The sequence below is a fragment of the Poecilia mexicana genome, unplaced genomic scaffold (genome assembly GCF_051168715.1).
Source record: "Poecilia mexicana isolate PSO_F unplaced genomic scaffold, ASM5116871v1 scaffold_4, whole genome shotgun sequence".
Lineage (NCBI taxonomy): Eukaryota > Metazoa > Chordata > Actinopteri > Cyprinodontiformes > Poeciliidae > Poecilia > Poecilia mexicana.
In genome coordinates this window covers 14704353-14727384 of record NW_028263373.1, presented here as the reverse complement: position 1 = coordinate 14727384, position 23032 = coordinate 14704353, and the positions used below count along the sequence as shown (strand labels likewise).

Here is a 23032-nt window from a genome sequence, read left to right as displayed (position 1 = left end):
TTCAGAAGGAGCTGCAGCAGAATAAGTTTGACCCAGCTGTATTTTTGCCTTGGCTTGGCCCAGAAAAAGGTCAGAACGTGGTCTTCTCTCTAAGTTGAGAAAAGAGTAAGCTAATCTCATTAAGTAGATCATAATGAGCAAGATCTATTTTTCAAAGTAGGATGAGCAAAACCACTCTCTAGACATGGAAACCTTGGAGGGACATACAGCAATAAACCTTACAGCTGTAGATGCGGTAAAAGATTATTTAGTTACATAAAACAACAATAAAATACATTGAAGTCTGACAGAAATCAAAGGAAATCAATGGTTTTGCGAGGCTGTGCATACAAACTTTGACTTACCAGCTGTTTTGTTTCAGACAGGATTATGTGGACAGCATGACGTTCACTTTTCTCCACATTTATAAGTTTCTGTTGCTCTCTGCTGGTATTTTATTTGTCATTTTAATTCTGTTTTTGTCTATGTCTTAATATTAACGGGAAAAAAAAAGAAAGTTCAGACCTTAATATATACAAAATGTCAGAGTTTTAGCACTGCAGCTTAACTCCATTTCTAAAACTGGCCATTTGTTGCTGTACTGGGATTCATCAGGTTTGAACAACACATATTAAAATACATATAACTCAGCTCAGTGATGGACAAAGGACCTAAACTCTGATTGTTATCGATGGTTTAAGAAGGCTCTCAACCTTTGTAGAGTGTTATTTGCAGCTTCGCACCATGAAGATAAATTGCTCTCAAAATGCTAAAGGTCACTGCTTCTCCTCACCAAGCCAAGTGTTTGGCTTTTCCTTTTCTATAATCCTGGAAACAGTTTGTTCAGCTCCTGCCTGATTGCTTGGCGACTAACGGTGCTGCTCGTTTCTAACAAAAATAAATAAGAAAAGTAATCATACTAAAGAAAATTAACTATTTAGTTGCTAAATCTAAGCTGTGGTCAATCAAATGTGTTTTACAGCTTCTCAAAAGATGATATTTTTTCTATGGCTGAGATTTGGTTCCACATTAAATTTTCATCCATGAGAACGGTTCCTCGTTTTTAGTCAGTTGTGCTCATCTCTACGTCAAAACTATAAAACACTCACTTGCTCTCAGGAATTAAAACATGGCTGACTGAACCTTTCTGCTGTTATTGAAAGAAATTTAACGTTTTGGAGAGATGTCACTGGAATATCTATTAAATACTCAGAGATGATCAATATAGTATCATTATGGTATGATTTATGACAGCAAGGTTTATAGTCGTTATCTTATCAAACATTGTCAAAACTTGTTGTCATAATTAAGATGGTTTAATGCTGGTATTTGCAGGCTAATTTATCTGTAGTTGATTGACAATTTGTGATCCTGCGTCTTGGACGAAACATTTATCCATATTTTCACATTTTGTTATTGTAAATCTTGTTAATTTGTCTAGAAAAAGTGTTTAAGAATGTAGACATTTAGCCAATTAGACACTGAGGAAAAAGAAAGATTATCTCCAAGGAGCAAAAGTGAGAAAAGTGTAATCTTATGTTATTCTTACATCTCTTCTGGGTTCTGCTGCATGATGTATGTGCTCCACTGCATAAAACCAGGACATGTTGATATGTCCTCTGTCACACAACCTGAGGTGACTCACCTGTGGGCCCCCAGGTTGATGCAGCTGATGCCCAGGTTGTAGCGGGACCTGATGAACCCTGGATGCAGCTCGAGGGCTCGAGTGTAAGCCTCCACCGCCTCTTCGCTCCGGTCTCCGTTCGCTAATGTGGCTCCAAGGCGATTCCACAGCAAATAGTCCTGCAATGGAGGAAGAGCACTGAAGTGATGAAGAAATCTCAAATAGATTGTTTTTTTGTTTTTTTTTTTAACTATGCTTTTGGACGAATTACTGTTTAATCAGGAAATTATGATCAGTTTTTCACAAGCACCCTACAAGAACCTATTTTGAACAACTGTGCACAGATTTTGGATACAAAAGTAGTCCGGCAAGGTTAGTTTAATGAAAGCAGAGTTACATCACGCTGGACGTCCTTGTCGCCGTTTCCCACCTGCAGGCTCACAGGCTCATTCAGAGGTCAGTGGTCTGGTACAGAACTGGGGTCCTTCATCTCTGGCTAAGCCAAGCAGCAGGCTATAATTAACCGCCTTTTGTTTTCAGTGCTGTTTTCTTTTTCTTTTCAGCGGGGGAGCAGAAATTAGCAAGTCAAATATGGGAGACTGGATTTAACAATAATAGTCATGCCGGCCTGAGAAAGGGAAGGGAGGAGATGGACTGATCTGTCTGATGCAGACGGAGGAAAAAAGTTTGTAAATGCAGTCGATTTTGAATACATTTTTTTCACATATATTTACTTTGTGCCAAAAAGAATATGCATTTATGTTTGCATTTTTTGTAGGGCGATTATACACTACGTCTTGATCTTGAATAAAAATCTATATCTATCTTCTGCAAGGTTTTTCAGGGTGAGAATGTTTTTGATGTTTGCACACATTTACTCTCCCTGTTAAGGTTGTTTGCATTTATTTTACTCATGTTAGCTTATGAATCTCTTACATCTCTGAATCTGCTCCCAGACTCTGAACTGACTGTAAAGTATTCATGTAGATGCATATAAATTCATTTTTCTTGTGCTTTATTCTGGGAATCTCTAGTCTAAAACCATTTTCAAACAGGCATTTATTTGTGAGAATCTCGCTGCATTGGTCCATGCAGACTTCATTTCTGCGGGAGCTGAGATGAAAGTCTGATTGATGGATCCATATTTGATCAGCTCTTCTGATGATCCTGCAGACTGCATTATTAATTGAATAAATAGGACTCTAACGATGCAGCACAGCCCAATGGAAAACACAGAATATATCAAAATTATTCAAACTGTTTGATAACTAGAATCAATGATTGAACTGAAATGATTTTTTTTTTTGTAAAGTGTCTTGACTCTGCCAGTCTGCTCCAGTGCAGCTGAGGCTACGATCCAGTAGCTCAACAACATTAGCAGGTGAATAGACTTTATAAAACGCGATATAAATGAAGGCCATTTACCATTGAGATATCCTGTCTGTTGACACAAATCTGAGAACATGAGCATAATGGAAAGGGAGCCAAGTTTTTAGGCGCAAGATAAAATAAAACTGCTTAAATTGTGAAAAAACTTAAAACTTCTGCTTTAAATGCTGAGTGTGAATCTTTATGTCAGAAAAAGTCAGATTTTAGCTCATTGCTTGTGCTGACTAGACGGTTTGCCTTAACAGGATCATAAAATGGGCATTTGCATTTGTCCTCCTGATTACATATTTTGTAAAATTTTCTTTTGCTGCAATTGCAGCTACAAATGTGTCTCTATTGCTGATTTACGTTCGGAGACTGACATTTTAACTACGCTTCTTCGCCACATAGATCAAACTCCGTCAGATTGGATGTGAGTATCCGCAAACATCAGTTTTCAGATATTGTGCTCAGATTCTTGATTTTGTTTTGACGTAGACTTTGATTAAGACAATTTAACATATTTATTTATTTTGGACAGACAAGAATAAAAGCAAGAAAGAAAAATAAAACAAATTATTGTGGCCAACTGGCATGCAATTTGAAATTATCTTTTCGAAAAGTATCAGGTAGAAGATACAAGATCTTATGATTTCCTGCCCCTCTCATTCTCATCAACGTATAAACATTTAAATCTCCAAACACCAGATAAACACGACACTTAAATCTCACATTCTCATCTTTAAATGTACAATTATTTATAATTTTTTTTTTATATCATCAATACCACTTTTGGTCTTTAAAAATGCTATTGATGAATATACTTTAATCAAAACAATTAAACAGAAGCTCTGACTGTAAGCTTGGTGTTTTTATTATTCTATGTAAATATCCTTCACTTCCAGTTTTAAGTCTTTTGCAGCACCAAACAGGATTTCTTCCCAAATAAAAATGAACACCTCTGAGCAGTTTCCCTGCTGCTGAAGAAAAATATCCCCACTGCCATGTTTTACTGTTTGCTTCAGGTAATGTGCAGCATTCTTTTTCTGCCTCAAAAAAGGTGAAAAGCCAACATTTTGCTTGACCAAAAAACCTTTTTCCACATGTTTGTTTTTCCTCAATGGCTTGTTCACAATCCAAATGGGTCTACTAGCGGCTTTCCTTTGACAATAATTTCTTTTTCTTGTCAGTCTTTTGTAAATACCACATTTGTGGAGTGCATACTGAAAGAACACTAGTTGTCTTGTCAACATATTATCCCACCTGAGCTTAAGACCTCTGCAGCTCCTCCAGATTTACCATGAACGGATTTTCTCACGAATGCTCTGCTTTCCCACTTTGTCAGTGATTTGTGATTTTTTTTTTTAGAAGTAAACCCTTTTTTTGTGGACAGAGCATGACAAAATGTATAAACAATTCATTGTACTACAGTTTTTAGATTTAACACAAAAAAAGCACATTTCAATTAAAATAAATCTATAAAATGAAATGTTTACTGTTAAAGAAAACCATCAGCAGATTATAGTCACAATCTCATGCCAAAATGACTCAGAGACACCTCTGGCTCTTAGCCTGATTACTTTCAGCTGCAGAGCTGTGTAAGAGACAGTTTACTAAATCTGCACTAATTTACTCATCCTTGGTGCATCAACAAAACCTCTTTGTACGTAGAAGACCAGACAGGGCTATCAGTTTATATCAAGTTCTACAGACATATTTTTTTCTTTAAAACTGCACATTGTGTGAAATCACACTTCCTATGTAGATTTAATCCAGCTCGATGTTAGATAACCTTTTTTTACAGCTTTTGCAGTATTTGTATCTCACTCAATACACTCTAGGGCTGTTGTAAACGAATATTTTAGTAATCGAGTAATCTATCGATTATTCTTACGATTAATCGAGTAATCGGATAAAAAAAAATTATAAAATGAAATATTGGTAAATCTGGCATAATACCGGTGTTACTATCAGATATCAATATCAGTCCAATTTTTCATATTTGAGCATCCCTAACAGTTGCTTTTTTGTAGTTTAGAAAACTAACCTGTAACAATAATAGCTCACTTTCTAAGTTAACCAGAAGAAAAGTTATATAAAAATCTGAAATTATATTGAATTTAGTAACAAAGAGGCAGGCTCACAAATATGCTTATAAAAAATGTCTACAATCCAGCTTTTAGTTTATGTATTCATCTTCAGTGAGTTTAATAGATTAATTAAACTCACCTTGCCACCTAACCTGTCACGCTTTGCGTTTGAAAATACGGGAAATGCCGCCTGGAGTGGGAGGAGAGGGCGAATGAACGTAAGATGGGGTGGAGGGGAGGAAATAGACCAGCGGACTGACGAACCGTTAGACCGGGGGACGAACACGGGGGGAAGCAATACGGGATATTTACGACACCTTCACTGGTCACACTCAGAAACTCATCTACCAGCCATGTACGATGCGCTCCGCCACCCGTTTCTTCTGACCGGGATATGAAATTTATTGTGCGGTTCGTCGGTAAAGCTACATTTCCACGGTAAGCATCAGCTACTCAGCCGCCCGCCCTGTTCAGGCTATCCGCTCACCTCAGCGCTCTTCCCGCCGTTCGCTTTCAACCAGCAGCCCCGGAGGAGAAATGCTGCCGTACTCCAGGCATTCCCCAGTCATTTTAAGGATGCTTATTGGTTCCCCAAAAACGATAAAAAGTCGGGCATTATCATCAATCAATAAAATCCCCACAGGCCAGTCTTGAAGATTGGACTTTATGCCGCTGAGACTTAGCTTTTGTCAACAACTCAGAGGCGGAAGTGAGAGCTCCGCGCAACGCAAATTAAGTCCCGGCCGGAACACGTGCGCTAACTAATAAAACATAAATTAACGAAGCTTCGAGGCAGGTAAATTTTCCTCGAGGAATTTTAGTAATCGAGGTACTCGAATCATTCGAGGAATCGTTTCAGCCCTAATACACTCCTTAGGTTGCTCCATCTGGAGTCTCTGAAGCTGCAGGCAATTTCATCTCCTTTTTCCCAGGTAGATTTTACTGTGCACAGAAGAACAAACGTCAGAACTATTTTTGGACAAACTGCTGAAGAAAGATATCAGAACCACCCAGCGAGTACAATGACTCTTTTCCTCAGACACCGCAGTGTGTGCCCCGGCTTACTCAAATGCAGCTCCACATCCAGCCAACGACGTAACTTTGAGCTGCACATATTCTCAAATTTACGAGTTCTGGTATAAAAAGTCAAATCAAGCAACAAGTAGAAATGTGTTTATAAAGTCAGGAACTGCTTGCCAAAGTGTTATTTTAATTACTGCAAGCTGTATTTTGGTCTCCTTTCTTAGACATTTACTTGGTTTTTGAGTTAAAAACGGAAATTTAAGAGAAGTAAAGAAATGCTAACAGTAAAGAAATGTTGAAATATGAACTAGAGTTGAACTTTGTGTCCCTTTATCTCCTACCTACTAACAACAGAAGCTTTATCCCATAAGTATTGGTCAGTATTGTTGTTTTATGTTATAAAAGCAGCTCTAGAAAAAAATGAAGAAACCACTTAAAATGATCAGTTTCTCTGATTTTACTTTTTGTTCCTTTTGTTTGAGTAAAAGGAACATTATTCTTTTATTTTATAAACTACGGACAACATGTCTCCAAATTCCAAGCAAAAATGTAGTACTTATTTGCAGAAAATGAGAAATGCTCTAAATAACGAAAAGATGCAGTGCTTTCAGACCTCAAATAATGCAAAGAAGACAAGTTCATATTCATTTAGAAACAACAATACTAATGTTTTAACTCAGGATGAGTTCAGAAATCAATAACTGGTGGAATAATCATGAGGTTTTCAGTGGGGTTCAGTGCAGTGGGCTGTTAATTTTTCCAAGAGCTGTAAATATATGTTTAAATATAATAAAACAAAAAAAAAATTAACATTTAACTGGTGCAGTGAAAATATGCCTTTCAGGCCACAACAAGCAAAGGACATTTTGAGGGTTTGGTTCTGTTTAGTCTGCATATTTTCTATCAGATTGAGCAAGAGAAAGCCTTGGAGGGGTTTCCTACCTCAGGCCGGACTGACAGGGCCGTATTGAAAGCCTCTACAGCTTTGTTGAACTCTCCACTGAGGTTGTAGAGGACCCCAAGGCCCGTCTGTAAATCCGGGTCAACGCTGTCCGAGTTGTTCTGAGCTGCTTCCAGGAAGAGCTCCTTGACCTCTGGCAGCAGTGAGCTGAGAACACACACGAGCAGAAACACACACACACACACACACGCGCACACACACAGGGATCAGGATTAGTGTGATTTAGAGCTGCTGCTGCTGAGTGAGCGCTGTGAAGTCTGTAAAGCTCTGCTGTACAATGTGGGAACTTACATTCATAAACCGATTCATTTAATAGGAACAACTAAAAGCACAAACATGTCATTATTATTATTATTATTTTTACAGTTGGACTCTGAGGCATTGAAGCAAGATGATATTCTGACTGAGGCATGATCTGTAAGTACAGGTGAGGCCACTGTGTGATGTAAACCCACCCATTCTTTCACACCTGTTTATAGAAGCTGTCTGCACACCTGGCTGCGGGATTTTATACATGTCTGGCCATGGAGGCGAACTAAACCGTTTAATTTATCAGCCTGGATATCTTGGCACATTTGAAAACAAATGCTTTTTAAAAAGCTGAATTGAGTCTTGCCTTGATCATTGTTGCAGTTTTTGATGTTTTTCACAAGTTCTGCTGTCTTTTTATGTCTATGCCACCAGACTGGTAAAAAATAAACAGTAATTAAGAAAAGGGACAGGCTTATTCCCAGATCTTAGAAGCAGTAATTTTCTGTGAAATATGGTTAAATTTAAAACCGTTCATTTCTATGATAACCAAACAGAAAACCCTGACATGAACCTAAACAAATAAAAGCTCTGAAATGTGAAAACGTCTGATTAAAAAGGTTGATCCTCACATTGATATGCAGCACTGTTTTTGCCTATTAAAACAAATAATTAGGCAGTTACGGCTGTCTAAACCTAGAAAATTAATGTGCAGATAATTATATTATTGATCACAGCAGATTGTTAGTCATTCTCTTTTTTCTGTTTCCTCAGTGATGTGAGGACTCTCAACTTTACATATTTATATCTGCTTCTGTAATTGCTTCAATATGTCTAAATTTTTAAATTGAATAAAGTGAATCAATATTTATAATTTCATAAATATGTTAATTTATTCATGCATTAATTGTTTATTAATCTTGAAGCTAATTAGAAGATAAATCAATAAGACATTAGGCCAACTATTTTTCTTTTACACAATTAACAACAAGTGGGGGAAATAAGATCCTCAGTTGAATAAGTAAATTAGAAACAGAATGAAGAAAAAAAGAATTAAAAAAAATGAAACTCTCCTCAGAACTATTTAGCCAATGAAGAAAGACCATAGTATCAAAGAGTGTTGCTGTCTGTCACTTTTAGGACTATCCATGTTGGATCAGGTCAGGTTCTCTACCTTTCGTGTCGGCCCGCGTTGAGAGCGTAAGACATTCTGCGCTGAGAGTTGGGGGAGCCCATCAGATGGGTCTTGGCCTTCAGCAGGTTCTTGTACTTGGGATTGTGTTTCAACCAGCGGAGCAGGGCCTCACAGGCGTCATGACGCATGCCAGTGTTGGTCAGGCTCACGGCCAGAGCCATGAGGGCCGGTAGGTTGTTAGGGTGGAGCTCCAGACACCTGGACAGAGACAAGGAGAGCGGGTGTAAAGTGGGACTTCAAAGAGAAATTTAGATGTGACAAGCATTAATTGGGACCGGTTGAAGGAGAAGCACATCAGGCCTGGATGAGCTGCGACTCTTTTTGCCCTGCATTCTCCACAGAGGAGCAGGTTTTTCCATGCTGCCCACACCTGCTTGATTTGAATTAACTTTGCATTTATGCAAACTCTCATTTGGTGATGTTGCAGGAGATTGGAAGTGTCTCTGCTGTGGTTACTGCAGTTATATCTTCAAAATACACCACTGAAGAGCTATTGTTGGTTTTGTAAGAGGAAAGGAAAGTGGACCATAGAGCTGGAAGAAGGACTTGGATTAGTTAAGAGACTAGGTGAGAGGCCAAAACAAGATTTGGCTTTCATCAACATTCAAGCCTGATTTGCTGCAGTTTGTCTGCCAACTTCCTTAAAACCATCATAATCCCAGACCTACTAAATTATTCCAGCCTCCTGCTGGGAACTGTTCTTGGCTAAGCTTGCACACATGCAATGTTTGAATACAAAAAAAACACTTAAAGAAATGTGTTTTTTATTTTTTTTGAAGAAAAGATAAATCTAGGTCTGTGTGTTTCTTCACACTTTTTATGGTTTGTTAAGGACAGAAATGCTTGTCATGTCTGGGAATTAATCATTCATGTTTTAACTTATTTAGCTACGCACAGCAAGTGCTTGTGTTGTGCAGAACTTTAATGATTAAAAACTAAAAACTATTCAGACGGTAAGTTTTTGTAATCAGATGCAAAATAGCAACGCGATGGCTGCCAGTTGATAAAGATCAGTGTAGCAACAGCAGGATTAATGCCAGAAAAAAAAAAAAATCTAATCTCACTTCAGACCAAACTACTCCTCACAGATGGAGTGATTACATAACAATCAAAGTCAATACGAAGCCAGCAAGCAACCTGAAATTTGAAAGGTGCTCATATGCAAGGAAGACTATTTTAGAGGCAGAAAAATAACTATTGATCTGCTTTCTAATCAGTTCAGTTTGAACCTAAATGATCTGCTCATCTGACAAAAGAATAAATTGATGAAATACTTGGAAAATATGGATTATTTCTCCTCAGCAGCATCTTTACTTCACTTGTCAGTCTTCAAACTCTGGGAAAGGTGCAATTTCTGACTTCGGCAGAGTTGTGACTGAAATTGGGCCACCTCCCATTGAGGAATCCAGTCAGAGCCCCGACTTTTGCAATCAAAGTCCAAGCAGGGTTCCTCCAGTTTAAGAATAGGAAAAAAATTACATAAATTGTTCTTCCAATATGGTTTAAGGCAATTCAGTAGAAACTAGTGGAGGCCTTATGCTTTTTAGCGCTGTGGCTGCACGTCCACTTCTTACTAAGATATTCACAGGCCTTTTACTTTCTTACGTTTTGTCATGTTACAACCTCATCTTTCATTGTATTTATTATAGGTGGCTCTATTCAGTGTTGTCTCAGGTAGGCTGAGTACAAATGCACATCATAGTTTTCTGAGTATTATTTGGAAAACAAATTTCACCTTTCTATCTGTGTGCTTATTTGTGTTGGTCTATCACATAACATATCAAGAAAATACATTAAATGTATAATTGAAATGTGACAGAATGTAAAAAAAAAAACACCATCCAATTTATGGTACTTTGCAAAGGTCTTGGCGCCCATTTATCTCTAACTCCAGCTGTATGTGCATATTGTCAGAAAGCCTGTATAAACCTCTAAGCAAATATGAAATCAGGTTCTTCAGTTATTTTTAGATTTCAAATCAGAACTGAACTCAGATGTTTCTCATTACCTTTGGAGGGAGACAATTGCCGCCTGCTCATTTTCATTTTCTGCCTGTGTTGTCCCTAAGACTTGCCAGGCCTGTAGGGAAACAGAGAATACAGATATCAGTAAATAGCAGGAAGGAAAAACCACAGCGTGTCTTCTCAGGGGGGGTCAAACACAGAAGGAATAAAAAACAGAGATCTGTCACGCAGCGACTGATGCTGCCGCTGCAGATCAACTAGCTTACATGAGCTGCAGAGCTTATCGACGACCACAGCTGAGCATTTCGTTCCTCTTATTTGAAGAAATGTACCTTTAATTTATTTGTCTGATTATTTCAGCTTCCCAATTTCATTCCCCCCCGCCCATCTCATTTGGGTAATTAATTGTTTAAAATCTTGATTAGGTAAATGCCTATAAGTCAATTAAATCTTTTTGTGAACGTTTTTAACCATGTAGGTAATAAAAGCAATTACACAAGCACCAAATCTTCAGTGGATAAAAGATAAGAATCTTTTTCCTTTGAATGATGGATCCCAGTGTTGTGGTACTCGAGATCGGTCTTGGTCTCGAGTCCGGTCTTAAGACCGTTTTCTGATGGTCTCGGTCTCGTCTCGGACTCGACCGCATTTGGTCTCGGTCTTGTCTCGGTCTCGGGCTCTGAGGACTCGGCATTTTATTTCAAGACCAGTCGAGACCGCAACTGTGAAAATATCACTAAACGTACAGCATACTGTCCAGTTTATTTGTTAACATCTTTGTTTTCAGTGGATGCAAAACTCACCGATTAAAATCCAAGCAACTACGCGTTTCTCCCCCTCCCGCTCCCCTCCCCACCTTTCACTCGAGCACGGCGCTGCTCCCTCCTCCCTCCTCCCCCTCCCTTCCCCACCTTTCACTCGCGCGCGGCGCTACTCCCTCCTCCCCCTCCCCCTCCCCACCTTTCACTCGCACGCGGCGCTCCAGGACATGCGCAGTGGTTTTGTCTCAGCGGCAGAAAATGTTTGTCTAATCGTCAGTAATATAATAGCGCTGCATAAATAGTAAGAAATCCGATGGCCAGAGCTAACTCAGCAGCGCTTCGTTTTCAGAGACGATGGGGACAACGTCTAACTATTTTCGTCACTTAGAAAAGTAGCTCAAAGAAGGTAAGCTCCGTTAACGTGATGTTAGCAAAGCTAGCTGTACAGAGACACATAAGAATTTGTGATGAAAAAGTCACTCTGCCTGAATTATTGTGCGGAGATGTTGACTGACTTGTCGCATATACAGGACAACGCTATGTCCAAAAGTCTGCAATATAGTGATGTGACATTCAGAAACAGTCGATTCTTCTTCACGGCTCTTTATTTATTAGATAGGACTGGAGTGTCACTCACTGAGAGCCGTTGTTCTATCAGATTACCATATACTGTCAGAATAGCATACGTGCAGTGAGTACCATGCCTGCGCATGCGCATTAAGAAGTCCGACCGTCAGAGGAGTTGTCAGTTCACCATATGCAGCAAGTTATGACGAAAATAAGTCATTAAATTGTTTTCAATTATAACTATATAGATATACATGTGTTGTCATGGTTGCAAAGTGTATTTAAAGCAGGTCTGGCTGCAGCTGGAGTCAGCTACAACACACGCCCGTGTAAAACTCACTTAACCGCTAAGTCAGGATGCCATACAACTGTTAATAACAGATCTACGTCATGATTCTATGTTCCTAGCATACATGCAGTGAGTACCATGCCAGCGCATGCGCCTTAAGAAGTCCGACCGTCAGTGGAGTTGTCAGTTCAGCATATGCAACAAGTTATGACAAAAATAAGTCATTAAATTGTTTATAATATGACATAATATGATAACTAGATAGATATACATGCATTGTCGTGGTTTCAAAGTGTATTTAAAGTAGGTCTGGCTGCAGCTGGATGCCATACAACTGTTAATAACCAAGTGTATGATGATCTACGTCATCATTCTATGTTGCTGATTAAATAAAATCATATGGTAATGACAGCGTATGCATGTCTGAGCTAAGCGTACGACTATCTGACAACGTATGCTGATCTGACAGAACACCCGTTCTTTGTTGTAGTAATGCTCTGTGTACACTGCATCATTGTGTACCATGCCATGTACATACATTTAATTATGTATGTATGTAATTAAATGTACATACATTTAATTATGTACGTTGATATTTAAATTAACAAATAACTAAAACACAAGAACGAAAGAGCACGCAGAGCATGCACATTGCTCTTTGTTTTTGTTCAAAGTGGCAGCTGTAATGTCTGCCATGGTGTCAGACTACCTGGCTTCATGTACTGGGATAGAGAGTGAAAACAGTCCCGATGAGCGCCTTCTGTTTGGTTACTTCTTGCTTGTTGCTCCTTGGTCAGTGTTCATAGTTGAGTGTTTTTTACCATCAGGGCATTGCCTCAATTGCTATGTTTAATGGTGCAACAGTGGTGGATTCTTATATGAGCAATATGGGCAAATTCCCAGGGTGCTATGTTTTTAGGGATGGCACGAGACCATCACACATGGTCTCGTGCAGAAATGGAATATTTAATATTGGTAAAATGTATTAAGTATTTAATATCTAGGTGTTTTTATGGGAATATGGATCTTTCAGATTATTCTGAGAAGCAATTTCGATCATATTTTACATTTTATTGTGTTATGTAGCGCGGGCCGCTGGTCTTGGTCTTGACTCGGTCTCGACTTTCCTCGGTCTTGGTCTTGACTTGGTCTCGGACCCTAAAAGTCTTGGTCTTGTCTCGGTCTCGATACACTCTGGTCTTGGTCTTGTCTTGGTCTCGGGTTAGGTGGTCTTGAACACAACACTGATGGATCCTAATTTTCCCAGTTCAGAAATAATTTTGCCTTGTTGCCTGTTTTTTTTTTTCCCAAATGTGATGAACAAAAGCGGACATCAGATTTACTTTAACAAACTACAAGATGTGGAAAATGGTGTAATAGCAAAACCAGAGCAAATACATTTCATCAAACTGCTCAAATTAACCAAAGAATGCCTTAAATTTGAATTAAGAAAAATGAAAAGTAATTGATTACTTTAAAACTTATACAGAAACAAACCCGAAGTGCAAAAAATGCCATGAATGCAAAAATCTGATGACAGTTTGTGTTTCAGGAAACTGTAAAGATAAATAAGATGATTTGCATTCAGTGTCTATATCTACCTTGGAAAAATAAAGCACTTTGGTATTACAGCTTTACATACAAATTGCTGTGTTGGCAATTCTTTTTACCGAGGCCTAATGTTTGCAAAGTCAAGGAAGAGAGCCAGCCAAATTAATCAGCAATAGACCGACAGATGAGATCAGCTTTGGCTTCTAACTCCTTGAGAAATACAAGTATAATAACTTCTTAGGCAAATTTCAGGGATTGTATATGATCCCATATAGCTAACAGGGAAACAGGAGTTGTACCAGTTCCTGAAGAGCTGAGGTAGTAACTTATTTTACAGGAAAACTTTATTCTGCTCTTTAATTTAGCAAAAAGAAAAATATTTAACGTTCAACGATAAGTTTGAGCGTTTTTTATTTTTTATATATGTCTGACTAAAATTGTTCATTTTCATATGACCTCAGTGATTTTGTCAGGGTTTAAACTAAACTCTTCAACAGCAGCACTAATTTTATTTCCATTTAAATGTCCTGTCTTCCAGAAACAGGTTCATGTTCTTTACTGTTCTCATATTTTTAAAGGAGAAATGGTTAATAACTACAATGCCTTGCAAACATATTCACACCCTTTGAATGTTTTCACACTTTGTCACATGAGTGGGATTTTATGTGACAGACATAGTCAAAACACAAACACACAGAGGCTGCAGATGATTGCTAAGTAGAAAGAAAATGATTAAACATGCTTAACAAACTGCAATCTAAAAACTTTAACGTAATGGTACGTTCATTAACTTATTTCGAAGGTAATCTCTGACGATGCCGTTTTGCTTGACTCTTTGAAACGAGGGGCAAAATTATTTCTGAATGATTCACGGTGGGGCAATAAGCCACTAAGCACCCTGTGAGGAATTTGGGAATCGTATTAGTTCCATACACCACAGGATAATCCTCTCCTTGGAGTAACGGGCACATTTCTGTATGTTCCAGGGGACTCTGAAAGCACTCTGTGTGACGGCTTTGCTCTTTGAGCTTGCAAAGAGGTCACTCTTTTAGTAAAAAGAGGAAGATTTAAAAATATACTAGAATGAGCTATTATTCAGCTCGTTGAGCAAATGGAAGCCCTGATGAGGAGAAAGTTGTGAGCTACAGTAAACACTCCTGCTGCAGGCAATCAGCGTCAGGCCTGTGGATGCTGTCTGCTAAATCAGCTTCACACAGCCTGTGGTCAGGCAGGCGCTCTTCCTATGCAGCTTCTCACCGCATGAGGTGGAGAAGGTGGGGTTGGACTGTGATTAAGGTATGCAGCTTATCCAGGTGCAGGCTGCAGTATTTCTCGGAGTCAGTGCAATAAATGTTCCCTCCTTCTCCTCCGATAAAAATGCATGCGTAAATATGAACGTCCCCATGGTTAACTTTGGTAGTCAAATAGGGCAAAGAGCAAACAAACCACAAACCAAGGTGTGTGTGTGTGCTAAATTAATTCACCTCTGAATCATGAGGGTCCTGCAAGACGGCTGCTTCGAGCAAAAGCACAGCGTTTGGCAAGTCTCCCTCGCGAGATTTCTTCAGTCCCTCCTCAAATGCATTAGGCAAGTCCTTATAAGGATTATCTGTGTGGAAGTAGTAACCCTGTCAGCAGAGGAGAAAACAACAAAAACAGGGGCAGAGGCAATGTCAGTTTTTCCGCTTCACATGAAAATGCACACCAATGCAGCGATCCCGTGCTGTTGATTTTTAAGTTAGGCTCCAACAGGAGGCATTGATTTTTTTTCTCCCCCTTTCTGCTTCACATCAAACCTGTGAGGAGCTCCTTTGGGTTCGACTGTTCTCTTTAAATGTTAAACCTTGCATTTTTTTCTTTGTCAACTTGGATGAACCTACTCTTTTACATGCATTTGTCCTTGATGACTTTGAAACTGCTTTTTTCTGTAAGATCTGACTTTGTGCTGGGAATCAGAAGGCCCATAATGCTAATCTCATGGGGTTTGCTTTCATGAGAAGGTCAGTTCATGGTTGAATGGTTCAGGAATACTCTGGCGTACAGTAGGTGCTTTTACATCCATTTCCAATGTAATAAAATTAATGATATATTTGGCAAGCAAAAAATAAACTAATATTAATATATGAAGAGCTTATTTCCAAAACATTGAGAATGTTTCTGATATTTTTAGAGCCTTTGGCAGCATAAAATTGAGGATTGTTATTTTATATTTAAGCCTTTGCCAATTCTAAAGGCTGATGTAATATTCGTGCCTTGACTTTTGAGTTTCAATATTGACTTGGACAAGTTTTAGAAGTCGGGCAAAAAATAGTCAAAATCTTATAAAGAAATGATAAGATTTCTTTATAAGATTGTATAGAAAGCAAAACAAAACAATGAATAAACAGGTTTGTGTTTCTGTACCAACTGAAATGCTTGAATCATTTATTAATTACACCATTTGACAAAGGTTTACTGTAGTTTGACTGTAATTATTTCGAATCACCTGTGCTACAGGGCATCAGACAACAATTTAGGAGCCCATAAATAAACCGTAACACCTGATTTGTTAAACTGAACGGCGACTCGTCTGCTTGGATGTAGATGCTTTGGCCTCCATTGGCAATGCTGCAAATATGTTACTGTGCTGCTACAGAAAGTTATGAAAAAACCTTTTATTGTTTCATTTTTAAATTACGTATAAAATTAAAAACGTAAATAATGATCAATAAATGACTCATTTCGGTATTGCATTGTGGCTCTTTAGGCTCTTAATTTGCATTTAATTAAAATCCTAATGTGAGAACTTTGTGCAGCTCTTTGTAAATAATGCATCGCTTACTGCAGGTGTGCTGTGACTACATTAATTGTTTTAAGACACCAAATCAGAACAGATTTCATCTCAAGGCAGTTTACAAACATACAAATTACACATTTATTTACATGCATCTCAGTTTAACCCCGAGTAAAACACAAAGTGGTTTAATTTGACTCATAATGTCAACGGATTTAAAATTGTCTGTCTTAAGGAAGGAGAGCTGATCTTATTGAGTTATTGCCACCAATGTCTCCTTCTGATCAAACATGTGGCTGCAGTGGAAATGGATGATCGTTTTAAATGTCTTCTGCACATTTTCTTCACCATCTGGAGAGACTCCTGCACACGGATGCTGTAAAACATTCTGACCTTTTCATGTGGAGATACAGATGAGGGTATTTGTGCCTGCTCGTTTTCTGTCAGCCAGTTTCGTCGGGCCAGTTCTTCCCACTCTGCCTGCATCTTGTCCCAGAACTCTGTATCCGACTGCAGACATCATACAGAGGAAGCAGTGGAGGATTACGGTTGGTTAGATGGGGAGAGAGTGCAAGGTGACAGCGGGGAATGACTGATTAGTGTGCTGTAAAACGAATGCTCCTGTTAGGTTTTCCATCACCTGGAAATGTCACATTTGTCAAGATTAGCGAGTCTTTGTAATTTATAGACTTCGCCCTCCGTCTGAGTTATACTTATATGTCAAAGTGGAGCTTAAAAAAGTTTGTTAACCGAAAACAAAGATATGGATGAAAAAATAAAGTCCTTTAGTAATTGAGCAGCAGGTCAAATAAAAAAAGGTTATTTAATAAAATAAAACACAATATATTGAAAGTCTATGTGTTAAAATGATGGCCTTAAAATATATAATGTAATGTTATTAAGCTCTATAATCATATTCTTATTATAGAATGAAATATAGTCTAAAAATATCTTAATTGCAAATGTGAAAGCATCCCAACCCAGGACTGTACAGTCTCTATCAGCTTGACATTTGAACTGTTATTTGCTGGCATTTAATTAGCTGCTAACAGAGCTGAGGTTCTCTCTTGATGGGCAACCTGTCAGTTTAAGATGCCAAATCACTTTCTGCATTCACGTTTCATCTTTATGTTTGGCAGAGAAGCAAATCCTGGACCTTTGAGAAAGATGAGCCTTTTCTTCATGAGCCCTTGTCTTATAAAGCCTCTGAAACTTCAATATGAGACATAAATGAACTGTTTTCAGGTTGAATCCATTATTTCCATGTATTATAATCTGAAATCTTTCCATTTGTACCCAGTATGAGTTTTAGACTGATTCAGTAAACAACGTTAAGAGTGAAAGCTGTGTTTAATTTTATTTAATTAATAGCAGACTTTGTTGTAATTTAAATACTCTTTAAGTGCATAATAGTACTTTGAATTGAAAATATTTAACCTACTTAATGTGAATTTGTCTACGTCTATCACCAGTAAGCCGAAAGACCTTAGTGTAATATTTTACAAACTCAAAGCAGATATTGTTAGAGAAATGTTTCTCTGAAGGAAGATCGACTCCGATTCAAACCGGCATCAGATGAGCATGAATCAAGTTTTTTGTGTTTATACATTTGAACACTTCTTAATGAGTGGTCCCCTCTCTTTTTGTGCATATTGCTGCCACTACAGATGCTTTTGCTGGCAATGAATAGCCACAGCTTTTTCTCTTCCATCTGGCTGGTTCCATGATTTTCGGATGTCTTCCTGTCAGAAAGGAGAGCGAACCGGGAAGAATGAAGCCAAGCAGAGCAGAACAGCCTCGTCATGTGACTGACTGACAAAAGCCTGGACTCCATCAGTACATGACGGATCAAAATACAGTCACTGTGTGTGCACTGATGCTGCAGATGCTGCGTGAAATACAGATTTATATATTTACACGGTAAGAAGTCAGGAGTTGAGGTGAGATGACAGTAAATCCTCCACATGATTGATAGTGATGGTGTTTACCTTACTTTGATTTTAACATCTTTTGCAATTTGAGAAACTTAAATAAATAAAGTTAAAGTTTATTCCATATCTTTATTCACTAAATATTTCATTCTGAGTATTGTTGCAGGGTGTATAATGCGGGTTATCCTTGAAAGCAGATTTGTTTTAGTGCTTTGGTGGAACCATCACACATTGCATCTCATTTGTTTCTGATTGCTCTTAATCTCCGTCCTGATGCCTGTTTTAATGATTTTCATGCAGCAGCTATTATCATTTCCTTAATGCTTTTCATTATTCCTTACAGTGCCGTGGGCCCGTGTTTGCACTGTGACTTAGTTCATCGTCTCATTACTTGTATCTTGTCAATCTACCCTTCCTCTAATCACATCGTATGATGAGATGCATGTTTAAAATGGAGTGAGTGTGCGGGCATGTTTTTATTACAAATACGTTTCCTTATATTGCTGTGATGTTGTTTTTAACACTGGTGCTGACAGTTTAATTAAGGGAAACAGAGCATAAACACAGTGAGAAAATTTTAATCCGGTGTCTTACTGGAAAGAGCCCATAGCTCCGACTTTTAATCTGAGCCGCTCTGAAGGAGCTCCCAGCCAATAAACATGGCACAACTGGTTAGAAATTAATTGGTAATACCTACATCATGATTAGTGTGGCTTAATCTGCATAGGGCAGACAGAGGGGATACATGCAGCCAAAGCAGATTCTCACTCTCAACTACAATCCATGTCAGGTGCATAGAAATTATTTAATTTTCTAAATTTAAAATTAAAATATAATCAGACCAAATAAAACATTTTATAATCCAGAAATGTGGGTTTAATGAAAAGTATCATTCTTATTAGCTTAAGTTATTTTCAAAATGTACTTTTAAAATAAGAATTGAGTCTCATCAGAAAGAATAATGTAAATCATTGAATATGACTACATATCTTCAAACTAATTTAAATGCACAGGGTGTTAAAAGATTTGCATGACCACATACAGTGGTCACATTATTAGAATACCATTGTGGAGGTTTTTCCAGTAATCTTATCCTTTTACTTTCATTAAAATATCAATGCATAAACCCAGCACTGCAAAGCGACCCCTGTTTTTGCCTCATTAAGCATTGCTCCCCATTCGTATACTGTACTCCCAAAAGGAATTGGATGAAAAGCTTTGTTAGAGCACAAATGAGCCTTTTCACCATCCACATTAATTTGGTCCAAGAGATAAAACCTAACATTCTGCAAAGCCAGCTGTCATATATAAACTTTATGTTCACCAGCTGCCAGACAAGAACAAAAAACCCCCCCCAAAAAAACAAAACACGGTGTATAAAGAAACTTCACAAAGAAAGAACCTCAGCAACGTAAAGTAAAAATAGAAAACTGCTGTTCATTCGAAGTGCGATTTCTTTATTCTGCCAGCGAAGAAGGCTTGGAGACATGAGAGATTTTTAATAGCAATCTTGTTTTGATAAACACACAATTATTGTTAACCCTTTATGACCTAAGTTTCAAATGTCCGTCTGGACATTTTTGTTTATCTTAATCATACTCAGTTCTTTAAATGTCCTGAGTAAATATATGTTTGCCTATTTATCCATAACAACTGGAACTTTCAATATATAGCAAGTTATTTTCACAATTTACTGTCTATTAAAAGAGCGCTTTTCAGATTAATTTCACTTCATGCCACGGCTGGGGTGAAATAATCGTTTTCCAGCAGAGATTGGCTGGAAAACTCGACGTCCCCCCTTTCAGAAACCTTTGGAATATTTTAGGGTACTGCAAATTTGGTTGGATCGTCGGCATTCAGTTCGGTCTGGAAGGATTAAAGAATTAACAAACATTTGCAAATATTGTAACTCCTGATATATGAACCAATCCGGATAAATATATCAGCTCGGGATTTGTTCTGATACATGAAAATCCTACTAGAAAACCTGTTTATTTGGCATTCAACTGTATTCAACTGTGTTATGCTAGGTAGCCTAAAAGTTTTAACATTAAACATCAACTTTAATTATTTCGACCTGAGTCAGAGTCTCTGGAGCCAAGCAGGCAGTTCCTCGAGGTTACTTATCCATATTTTGTCCAGGGAGCATACTTAAGAAAAAAAAAGGGAAAGTCTCATTATTTACTGGTGACACAGCAGCCTCATGATGGGGAAAAAAAGTCCTTTTCATCTCCAGCTCAGGCCTGGCCTGGCCTTTTAATGTTAATGAGCTACCCGCTGCTATGCTGCACAGGGCAAGTCCTTGGTCAGCAGGACAAAAATAGGAAGCTGGAGTCCTGATAATGTCACTCAGAGGAGAATAAAACATCTCCTTGGACAAAATACTACAAAGCCATTAAAGAAGGGAATAATAAAACTTTGGAAATGTCTTTCAGGAGCTGACTGTGTGCTTCTGTTGTGGACCATCATAAAACTGTTGTAAAATGTTGTAAAATCAATCAAAACGTCAATAAATGTCTGATCTTTTATTCTCAAAGACTTGGAAATCATCCCCAAAGATAAATGGTCAAATACCAATGAAAACATGCAAAAAATTGGTAAGTATAAGAAGAACAAACAATTTTTCTACACGACTGATTACTGCTTAGTTTAATTGTTTAAAACCTGGTTTTAACGGCCGTTTGCTTAGTAGGAACCATTTTCATTAGTTCCAAATTACAAATTATGTATTTTGAAATTAAAGTTTCTATTCTATTCTATTCTATTCTATTCTATTCTATTCTATTTTTGAATATTATTTAATAGGTTTTTCATGGTTGCCTCCATGCAAATAAAACAGTTTGCAACAATAATACAATAATATGATGGACGACAAAGAAGAAAATGAAGGTCAGACGAGATGACAGGCAAATAAGAAAACAGTGAAGACTCTGAAACTCTGCAGAAAAAAGAAGAGATACAGTCTTTAGAGAACTGTATTTCTTCTGCAGTATCAAACTGTTTGACAATGTTCTAAATAACAAAACTAAATCTCTCCTGTTGTCATTTTATACAAAAAAAGGACTTACGGTCACCTTTCTCTCATTTTATCACCGGTGTGGGAGTATTTTTAATTGTACCTCAGTGTTTTTCAAAGTCATGCTTTCGCTGTTTCAGTGATTCCATGAAAGTATTTCACTGTCACCACCTCATTTAAAATGCACAGCCATTTGCCTTCTTTAAATATCTCCTCATCACCTTCCCGGAACAGGAATTCAAAGCTGAGCCCCATCTCTTGGATCACCACCCTTTCTCCTCCCTTCTCCATTGGTTTTTATGTATAAAGACATAAAACCTTACAGTTTCTTATCAGGGGCGACTCTGTAAGACGGAGCTAATACTTCTGAGAATAATTCTTTGTCTGCTGCCTCTCTGGGCCCTAATTTCCTTATGTTTGTCTGGCTCTTCTAAGACCAATGGTTTAAAGTGAAAAGCTCGGTGCTGATTTAATATTCTCTGAGTTATCTCTTCTAGGATTCCTAGATGAATGTGAAAGGGCAGGAGTATGCATTGCCTTTTAAATTGGAGTTATGTGATGTGGGCTTTGGACACTTCCAAAGAAAGCAGAAACATTAAGACTCCTCGCAGCACAACTTATCCACAGAGGAAGCTGAGGATGAAGGATACAGTTACAAGTCGATGTGCCAGGCTGAGATGGTTGTTCAGGAGCATTTTGTGGTGTCATCACTCACCTACCATGTGTGTTGATTTTGTGGATAGTTTTTGTCTTTTGTCTTGAGACATCATTGCTACGTTTGAAAAGGGATTTCGTTCTTGGTTCTTTTGGACTATTTCCTCCTCTCTCTACACCCTTCCTGTCTGATTACTGCTACATAAAGGCAACTAGACCCAAAAATAAAAGAGTAAAAAGAACTGGGTAAAAATTAAAAGTAGTACTGTTTCATGTAATTTATTTAAAAAAAAAATATGTAAAATTATGTGCAAATTCCTGATCTCAGAATAATAAAATCAAAAAGGAGTCAAATAAATCACATCACTACACTAACAAATTCAGTCAGTGATTTTCACAACCCACATTCCTATACAGCTGAAAATATTTGCTGTTAATTTTTCTCAACACGACTATTGGATCCTCATAGTAAAAGAGTTTCTGTCAGATTCATCAGAACTCTTCAAGTTTACTATCTCCCTGTGGCTTCTGAGATGTCTGACTGAAAATGACAAACATATTTACTTTCTTAGCGTTAGCTGCTGAAATCATGGATATATTTCTGGGTCAGTAATCTCATGAAGTTTAGGGGGAGGATTTAGCATTACTGTCAGCTTTCGCCACAGGGGAAAGAACAATCTAAGAGGTAGAAACAGGATCATTTGTCTGAGGTGTAAAGGGCTGGAAGAGTTGAAAAGGCAACAGCGGGAAGATTTCCACAGGATCAACAGACGATATGCAGTTTAGTTAATATGGCTCAAAAATCCTCTTACAGAAACTCTACAGAGATTCTCTTTGATTTTCTAATAAGGTAAATAATAAATATGTTTCAGATTGATAAGATGTCTGTGATTCATCAGTTATGTGTGTGAGCTATCTGAAACTGTACCTAAAAGAGAGTGACAATTTTCAGCGGCTGGGTTGATCAACACCTGACTGTGTTCTGGTCCACGAAGCTCTGTTTCATTAATTACACCTGGTGGCAAGAATGACTCTTT

General features: G+C 38.0%; 1 protein-coding gene across 1 annotated transcript in view; it reads right to left on the bottom strand.

Annotated features, from left to right (window-relative positions):
* The window catches only part of pex5la (peroxisomal biogenesis factor 5-like a), a 90275-nt gene that overhangs the window by 7442 nt on the left and 59801 nt on the right, over positions 1 to 23032 (bottom strand). Inside the window, exons 9-14 of the mRNA XM_088005260.1 lie at positions 16788 to 16904; positions 15106 to 15249; positions 10498 to 10568; positions 8469 to 8687; positions 7027 to 7192; positions 1625 to 1782 (exon numbers count right to left, since the gene is read on the bottom strand). Of these exons, the coding sequence (XP_087861386.1) occupies positions 1625 to 1782; positions 7027 to 7192; positions 8469 to 8687; positions 10498 to 10568; positions 15106 to 15249; positions 16788 to 16904 (875 nt within the window). The remainder of the gene's footprint in view (positions 1 to 1624; positions 1783 to 7026; positions 7193 to 8468; positions 8688 to 10497; positions 10569 to 15105; positions 15250 to 16787; positions 16905 to 23032) is intronic.